Genomic DNA, 9972 nt, shown 5'->3' with positions numbered 1-9972 from the left:
TTTAAATTACTGTGCTTCCACATGAGATTTAACACCTTGTTTCGAATTAAAGGCCCTTCTCTTGATTAATTAGTTGAAGCATTATCATCAAATACATGTGTGTATTGTCTACACAGACATCACATTTGATTGACATTCTTAAGAATATAGTTGACATTATCTCTCTCTCTCTCTCTCTCTCTATATATATATATATATGACCAAGCATAAACCTAAGTTTAGTTTTATTTTAGGCTCTAGATATGTATTGATTCATCTTAACTCTAAATCTAAAGAATTTAATTTATGAATTATCAAGTCCACTTATACATGGATAATTTAATAAAAAATAGATTATGTCTGAATTGACTTTGTTACCCATTTTTTAATTATTTTTTCTAGAATTGACTTGCTTGATGAGATGAGTGAAAGTCGTTGAATAACTAATCAATTTATTAATTACAAGATTAAAAGAATGAACCCAGTGCGATCCCAAAAACAAAGGCTCGTTGATGCAAGCGGGTGAGCAAATAATGTAGGATTAAATAGTAACTTCAAATGCTGAGGAGGAATGTTATACGAAAAAAAAAAGAGTTTGAGATTCTAAACATTCATGAATATATAGTTTAAGAGCCAAAACAATAATGTATATGGGATATGTTATGGTTACACACGCACACACAAACCATGTTGTTAATTAATAGATATTGCAGGTGAAGATGCACGGATGGGAGGATGAAGACGTGACACAAAAGTTAGTGCAAAAAAAAAAAAAACACAAAGCAAAATAAATGGGATGATGATTGGGGTCAAATAATTGTTGGACTGTGTATAGTACAAATCAAGGAGGGTTGAAAGCAGAGACAAAGGCGAGCAGAGAAGTGAAAAATGAAGGGACAGTGGCACGGGGCATTCTGTGCTGTGATTGGAGGGTGGGGGTCCCACCCCTTGCTTCCCCTGTCTTTGACATGAAGAAAGAGAGGGTCATGGAGGTGGACCCCTTCATTATTGGGACGCCTAGTCAACGCCCTCTTCTCATACGTGGCTCATTCCTCGGCATTGATTGGAAGTGGGTCTCTCCACTTCCTTTTTCTCCATTTCCCTCCACTTCCCCCATCCTCACCATTCATTAATTTTATCATTTAAAAAAATTATTTAATAAAAAAATTTGAATGGTGAGGATGGAGGAAGTGGAGGAAAAGGGAGGGAAAAAAGTGGAGAGACCCCTGGTCCGCATTGATTACCCACCTTCTCATTTTCATGCGTCTACAGGCTTCACTGTAAATATAAACTGACAGAATCAATTTATCGGGCATGTTTTAATGATCTGATATATCAAATCCATACTTTTGAAATTTCAGTTGGAGGTTATTCTTATACCTTATATTTAATTTCTTCAAGTTCTAATTATAAGATAAAGTTTTGTAGTTTTATTTGACCTTAAATATAATGCAAGGCAAAAATATGATAGTAGTTATTTTTTTAAATCTTGGCCCTCATTAATTACAAGTTATTAGTGGCATGCTTTTAATTTTTATATAAAACAATTTATTATGATTATTAATTTCATTTAATGATAAAATTGAAAAGTCGCATCTTTTTTGGCTGAAAGGAGTGTGTGTGTGAGCTCTATCATTATCTTTTTTTTTTTTAATAAACAAGGATATAACTATATATAATTAAGCTGCAGGGACGATACAATCAAGAGAAAACTCAAAAGAACAAAATGACATTTCAAACAAATCATTTCAACCTTTCATCATTCACCACCTTACAATAACAAGATGGAAGATGATTAGAAGCTCAAAATGGGAACCCTATATTATGAGAAAAAGTAGTTAAGATATTTGCTATCTCATTAGCCTCTTTAAAAGTGAAATTTAAAACTAAAGTCCAATCTTTGTTAACAAGCTCTCTAGCTTTTAGAACATCTTTTCAAATAAGATGGTCAATAATGAAATCTTTAAGAATTAAATTGATAGCTTTGATTCAGTCACTAGTTGCTTCCACTTATTTTTAGCCAAGAATCTAACAAAATTCCAGCCCTTTAGTTATACCTTTGATTTAACTTCAACATCCATAATTACTCCCCCACAGCCACAAGCACTCCTCCTATCTACTAATACAAAGGCGTTAGTGTTAAACTTAACAAAACCATTAACAGGAGGAACCCACTTGGTTGAGGTATTCCTTCTGCTAAGATTGAGAGAATAAATCATTATGTTTTTAGATATAAAGAGACTTGAGGGAGTACTGCAAAAGTTCTATCCATGTCTGTGCCTCTGCCTCTGAGGTGCAAAGATGCTGGTACGGATGGAGTTGAGAGCATAATTGTGAGGAAAGATAAGGTTGGGGGAAGATATGTGCATGAACCACCATACCACGCTCAGCAGCTGGGATCCAAATCCAATGTACATAACATTGTAGCTTAGCACGCAATTGGAAACTCCACCAGGACCTCCTCAAGTTTTGTTTCTCGTACCAATGCTGCATATTCTGTCCACTAATTCTGTCCCTTCCCTTGTCTCCATCTTACAATAATCGTGCTTCTCTCCCTCTCTTCACGCCCTGCAACTTCAACACGTTTCAATCACACACTACCTACACACTTCGGTCCGTTTGCTTATTAAAAATGAAAGGAATGTAATGGATTAAAAAAATAGAGGTAAAAAATTAAGATGATTGGAAGGAATAAGTGAACATATTCATATAAAGGAAGGATAACTTAGTTCACAGAGTTGGAAATTATAATTTATGAAATTTTTGGAGGGTGTGATAATTCTCACATTTATAATATATATTAATGAGTTTTATCATACTTACTATGAGGAGAAGGGTGATTTTATTCATTTTTATCTTAATTTTTTTAATTCATTCTATTTTATTTTATTCTAGTAACCAAATGGGACCTCCATCCTCTAGTCTACAAACTTCTTCTTTCCTTTGCCTTTTGTTGCTGCTATTTATTTCCTGCCTACTTTTCTGCCCTCAAGGCCAAGCCTTATCTTACAAATTTATTTTATGTGGTGATGGCTAATGGCATCTTTTTAAATTTTTTCACCCCTGTTAAAAATGAAGAAATTAAATTAAGAAGTTTCACATCTAGAAGATAGAAAATATATTAAAAATGTATAAATTTAGAGTGTATCTAATCAAATGACTTAAAATATTTTAATAAAATAGACTGCACCCTCAAACATAATTAATATAAAGAGTTTAACATAATATTAAAGCTATTTGATTGGGGATAAAAACGAAAAAAAAAAGAAAGATAGTGAAAGAATGAAAAATAAAAAATAAAAAAGAAAGAGAGAAGAAGACTTGAATAGATTTAGATTAAAAATGTAAAAAGCTTGTAATGCGATAAATTAAATGACTTAAAATATTTTAAAGTAGACTCCTCTCAAATATAATTAATACTACAAAGTGTTTAACAACCACCACTTGATGCTGCTGCTTTTTTCAATTTCGTTCTCAACATTATTCAGTCCCCTGTTCATTTGATGCCCACACCCTTGAATTTTTGTTCCTTCAGTTAGTGACAGAATCTGACACAACCAATATTATATTAAAAGTGACGCAGAGAGAGAATCTGGAATCAGACTATTGCATCCTCGCCATCTCCAGGACTATGAGTTTATCAACATTTTTCATGCCAATTATTCTACTAATTCTAGGTTGAGATACCGACAAAACCTTTTCGGCCAGTGGGGAGTAACCAAGTCGTATTCTGCAATTAAATCACTCAGAAGCAGCTGCTGCTTCCTTTTTTAATAAAAGAAAAAAAATAATCGAATTCATTGCAATATGCAATTTGAACAGTTAATTAGTGAGATAGCAGAAAAAAGTTGGCAAGCCTTTCCCTGAAACTACAGAAAACAAAGAGGAGTTCAGGAGTGATGGCTCTCTCGTTGCCGTCATGGGATTAGCCCCATGACACTTCAGTGAGCATAATTTCTGGCTGGAATTAAGAATTCAATTCTAACGAAACGTGATGACGATCGAGTACAGCGACAAAGTAAAAGTTAATAACTGGCTGCTATTTAGAATGGCCAAGTTCTGGACAATGCAGATTAACACAACAGTAAAGCTTCAGGAAGGGGGTAAAAACTTGAAAGCTGGCTGAAGACGTCTTTTAACATGGAATGAAACTAGAAAAGTTAGGATCAGCTTTTCCCATTACAAGAACAGATCGGGTCCACTTGTTTACATTCTTAATTCTGATTGATCCATAGCTTGTGTCCCGGAACCCACTTCGGACCTTTGGGACTAAAGTAGCTTGCCACTACCCTCGAGTTTAACAGCTCTACAACAGGTGCGAATTTGACGCACCTGGGCGTCTTGTACTGGTTTATGGATGCTCCTAAGCTGATAGCATAATCCATGATTTTATCAAACGTCCCCTGTTCCACAATCTTAATCTCAAGTGGCCCAATTGATTTGTCCGACACACGTCCTTGACGGTACACGCTGTTGAGCGATTCTTCAATGGTCTGACAGCAATCCTCGTACACAGATGCGGGAATCGGAGTCAATCCATTAAGGTTGATCTCCCAGTACAGCACATAATGCCCCGGGATTGTATTTGTGTCTGCGTAACTAGTGTACTCAGCCACGGCAGCATCAAATGGAGCCAAGTGGGTCACAGCATTCTTCATTGCGTGCTGAAGCTCAACCTCGTCCGTTTTGTCTGAATCAATGCTCAGCACCACGTTCTTCCTGCATACGAAGTTGAACTGGGGTGCCTTGTTCTTGAATCCAGCCACTCTCAGCACGTCTCCCACCTTATACCTATATAACCCTGAAATCTCCAATCCAATATGTGCATCAATATCACTGAAGTTTAAATATTTTTTCCGCAAAAAGAAGATTCAGAGAATATGCAGTCTAACCGGCAAAGGTTGTGACGACGAGCTCGTATTCTTGGCCGAGCTTGACATCCACGAGGTCCACTACCTCTTGTTCATCGCGGGATGTCGGGTCAGGAATAGAATCGGTGGGTCCATTGGTTCTGTTAACAGGAAGGAATTCGAAGTAGGCCATGGTGGGGATGAGGGTGTAAGAGACCTCGCTGGGTTTGCAAAGAGGGTCGAGATTGAGTCCAAAGTAGCACTCGCTGGAAGCGTACATGGTGCAAACAAGTGGTAGGCCATTGGAGTAGTAATCAAGCGTGGGAATGTACTGTGACATCGTCCCCGTCACAATAACATCCACGTACTTGGTGTTGGGCCACAACCTGGTGATGATCCCCTGCCAACAATTTTTCCTGCACTCGGATTCAATGAAACCTGCTAGAATCGGGTCGGGTTTCAGGATCTTCATGACGGAATCTCGCACGGAAGTGTCCGTGATCTGGGGGTTAAGTGTTCCTGTTCTAATGTCGTTGCAAAGAAGGGCCCAGTGTTTCTCAAGGAAGCGAATTCCCCGGATGAAGCCAGAGGCAAAAACAGCACCGACCCTAAGGACGACGTCGTTTTGGCAGAGACCGCAGAGCAATTGGGAGTACATGCTTTGGTAGGAATCAGGACAAAGGATGGTCTCAATGGGGCTGGTATAGTTTGCGTAGGGATCGGTGGGCGATCTGTTCTTAAAATGAGAGCTTTTGTAGTAACTAGTGAGAACGGGACGAGCCAGGAGGCCTGAGGGTGTTTTGGCCTCAGATTTAATGAAGTACAAGTACATTCCTTTGCCTTTTTCCAGGCCAGGCACAAACTGGCTCATCACGGGCATCAACAGGCTATAAAGCGAACTCCTTCTCTCGCCTTCTTCTTCAATTGTGGGCATCAGCTTTCTTTCCCCTCCCGATGTCCCAGAGCTGAATGCAAAAGCCAAAACCCATTAATCTCACCAAAAATACATACGAAGAAAAGTGACGTTTGATATAAATATACATGTATATATATATAGAAAGAGAGAGGGAGAGAGACTATGGAATTAACCTAGTGAGGAACTCAGAAATGGGCTGGGAGCAAAGGATGGGAGAAGTGTCGCCATTGGCGATGCGGTTGATGTCAGATTGGATATGGTCGTAGGAAACGAGGGGAAGAAGTTGCTTGAAAGTATGGCGGTCGGTGCGGCCGCTGAGGCCATGTCTGAGCAAATACTCGACGTTGGCATTACGGGAGAGAATCTGGGTGAGGACCTTGTGTTGGAGTTGATCAGCGTTGGAGGTGACGTCCTCAATGAACTGAAGAGCTTTCTTGTTGAGCTCAGAGAGGCTAATGGTGGAGTCCAAGGGTGCTTCAGGCATGGTGCTGGTGGCGTGAGAGAGAGAGAGAGAGAGAGAGAGAGAGAGAGAGAGAGTAGATATTCTTTAGAGAGGAGAGGAATGGATTGGGTGTGAGGTGAAGGGAATGTGATAGAGGGGTATATATAGAGGCACATTTCAAGTTAGGATGACTACGAAGCATGGACCATCACAAGTAAATTTACAATGTGATCAAGGGTGGATTCGGAACTTTGTTAATATCACCTTTTGTTGTTGTTGGATAAATTAGGTTGCTTTCCATTGAAATAAAATCTTAATTATTCCCTTTTTTTAAAATGCCATTTTATTATATTGATCAAATATATCTTTATTATTTATTTTTTATATACTACATAACTATAAAAATGTTTTTTCTATGAAAATAGTTCTAATTATTAATCATTAAGTTTTATAATCATGAAGTAAAATTTAAATATCTTTTAAGACGAAAAATTCCGGATATATTATATTTGTAAGTCCGTTGGCTTTTCATTCAATGTGTTGTCGTAGAATGTTAACTTTTTACCCGGCCTATTCATTCTTAGAATTAGGAAAACATTGTGTTAACTATTGTCAATCAGAGGACGAATCTAGACATACCTACAAGCTACGTCCAGGAAAAATACAAAATTATTCATGTAAGTTATTAATAAAAAATAAATTATTCCCCCCCTTCTTACAATATAAATTTTTAAAAATAAATAATTCGCACGAGCCTTTTGATTGGATGTGATTGATGATGGAGTACGCTCGTAAAAAAAAAAAAATAGAGAGAGAATGATTCAAGTGAGATAAAAATGAGGTGCTGGGGTGAAGATATATAATAAGTTAATAACTAGATTTCCAAACCCTAATTATGTAATTAAAATAATAATAATAATTTAAATATCTTAAAAAGAATTAATATAATTACCAACAAACGTTAGATGGAAGATGTTATGATCATTTAAGTACATGAGGTTTTGTGAGTTCGTGTAAATATTAAAAAATATTTAAAAAATTTAATCTGATTATATTTGCTCATGATAATATCTGAATATGATTCAGTCTAACATTTCTATTAAAAAAGAATCAATAATTCTTGCAGTTGAGTGTACTGTGTAGACATTCGTAGATAAGAAGCTAGCCAACAAGAAACAGGATGCATGGACGACTCTGTGATGTGAAGACAATCAACAATGACAATTAAAGAAAAGAAAAAAGATACATACATACATACATACATACATATATATATGAAGTTATTTGGGGGATGGTGACACTTGGGAAATTCGTCGTCAACACACCAAGATGAAAGAACTGCTTATTTAGTTTACAAGCTTAGTATCTCCACGGAGATAATATTAGACAATATATCTTGCGTTGTAACATTCACCTCTTGAAATTTATTTGCTTAATTTCCTAAAAATTACATGTGTCTAACTATATCTCTCCTTGTTTTGTTTTTTTTTTAATCATCCCAATCCTTCACCATATACGGGGCCCTACACACATTCACACCACACCAACCACAAAAGCCCACATACACATTTAATAATAATTTTTATATAATTTTTAATTCCTACACTTTACTTGCATTTTTGTATTAATCTTGTATTTTTTTTATGTTATAGATTCTTACATTTTTATTTTTTTTATTATTTTAGGTCCTTTCATAAACAAAGTAAAAAGACTTTAGAAAGACCTAAAATAATCAAAAATAAAAGTGTCAAAACCTAAAACATAAAAAAAAAAGATCAAAAGTAAGTTGTGAGTAAAGTGCAAAGAGTCAAAACTATATTTTTTCATTATTTTTCTAATCATTTGGGATAGAATTCACAACTTCTCTCTCTCTCTCTCATATTTTTGGATGCAAGCCAGCTTTGAACTCTCCTTTTTAAGAGAGTTTGGGATGCCACTAAACCAATAAGCTGTTAGCATAATTATATATCTCTTTCAATTGTTCCACAATATAATTCGGATTTCATTCAATCTTAACCATGTCAAGAAACCAAGTTCTTCAAAATTTTGTTCAAATTACACATAATTGGACGCCATAATTGTTTTTGCTTTTCTCTTTAGTCAGCATGTATATGCGAAGATTTACCAATATAGATTGCCCCTACGTGTCCTGCTATATTTGAATGAGGGCAAATAGGTCAGTGGCGAATTGGAATGAGAATGAAAAATTTTCAGACTTCCCATCAAGCATAATTGTTTTAATTGGTAAAATAAGCAACAAATAGAAACAGATCAGCGTCTTCGATTTAATTATCGATTGATCGCATTAATTTATCACACTACGCCACTCTTCTCTTCACACACACACACACACACACACACGAAAGTTTCCTTTGACACATTCTTATAGTCTCTTTAACCTCAGTATAGTATACTAAGAAAAAGCCGACAAATTTGTCGAGCGCTTTTGTCTGAAAATATGCCATGTTGAACTGCTGACCCGTCTGTATTATAAATCAAGTAAAAAAAAATTGTATTATTCATACGAAACGTATTTTCATCATGACATGATGAGTCCTCCATTAATGTTTGCGTTCTTTGGAATTTTACTCAAATTAAAAACCAACACTCACTGGGCAAGCCGCCCTTAAACTAACGCTCATTAATTTTACTCCTAATCATGGAGATTATCTGGAAATTTTAAAAAGCTCTCATTAATTCTTGTCTAGAATTGGAACCAGTTTGAGAGGTCATTATCTCTGGACAGTTTAAATTTAATTTTCATGGTCCAGATTTACAATTTTTCAACAAATATTTTTTAAATAAAAAATATTTTTAAAAAAATAACAGTTAAAAGATTATCTTTATTTTAGATTCTGTATCAATTAAAATACTTTTTTTAAAAAATAAAAATAAAAAATTGTAAATCTGAACCACCCATATTAGATATGAATGATCTAGAGGTGATAAGCTCTTAATATTCATCTATATGATGAGTTCAAATGAGTACTGAAACTGGTTTCTAATTGATCAATTGGAGAGATCCACTAAAAGAAATTAATTAACCTTATCGTTTTACTGTATATTATTAGTAATAGATCTGGCCGATTATAGTGACAGCAATGGACAGATTATATTGACGTTTTATTCTCCTTACCAAAAAAGTTTCATTGAATCTTTGCCAATTTATTCAGCGAAAATGAAGGGCAGGCAAGCCCTGTACATTTATAACTATGGCACCGAGGTACATTTGACACGTTCATGGTTGAAGATATATGAAAACAAAGAAATTAAATAACTATCAAAATAAAATCATCAACATAAAACATATAAATTTTAACAAAAACACAGGCAATATATTCATAATGAGTAGCTAGTAAATGGCAGATTGCACGTCACATGAGGACTGAAGTCCTGAATCGGAAAGAAAACATATAGTGTGTTACGTACGTTCGTGCATGGTGCAAAGTGGGCACCGGAGAACAGTCAAGCTCGTGTGTCATATTATTCAGATCTCTACACATTTTCTGGGTTCTGTAACATCTACAAATCGTTCTTTGGCTTCCCACTACTTCATCTTTTTTCTTTCATCCTCTTGCAATATTCTACGTACCTTCCATATCGTGTTGTCTCTGATATATTCAGCACACAGCTACAGAGATCACCACCTCCATCACCATCAATAAAGCATCATCTTAATTAAGTGATTTTCAGAATGTGAACTCATACTTTGATATTTACAGTTCCACCGGGAAATATAGCGCTTACGTTGGTCAATGATCATTGAAGAGTTTAACGCTATCATT

At 35.6% G+C, this 9972-nt stretch overlaps 1 protein-coding gene across 1 annotated transcript; it reads right to left on the bottom strand.

Annotated features, from left to right (window-relative positions):
- Positions 1–3998: 3998 nt before the first annotated feature.
- On the bottom strand, positions 3999–6303 carry LOC129315841 (indole-3-acetic acid-amido synthetase GH3.6-like). Its single transcript, XM_054959948.1, has 3 exons — positions 5919–6303; positions 4872–5794; positions 3999–4780 (listed from the first exon to the last, which is right to left on the bottom strand). The coding sequence occupies exons 1-3, from the start codon at positions 6227–6229 to the stop codon at positions 4194–4196; spliced, it is 1821 nt and encodes a 606-aa protein (XP_054815923.1). The 5' UTR covers positions 6230–6303; the 3' UTR covers positions 3999–4193.
- Between the last annotated feature and the right edge of the window lie 3669 nt (positions 6304–9972).

Source organism: Prosopis cineraria, unplaced genomic scaffold (assembly GCF_029017545.1).
Source record: "Prosopis cineraria cultivar Desert tree isolate PC_DT_omini unplaced genomic scaffold, ASM2901754v1 PC7, whole genome shotgun sequence".
NCBI classification, from domain to species: Eukaryota; Viridiplantae; Streptophyta; class Magnoliopsida; order Fabales; family Fabaceae; genus Prosopis; species Prosopis cineraria.
The sequence above is the reverse complement of the archived record's forward strand: the minus strand, read 5'-3'. Positions and strand labels throughout refer to the sequence as shown.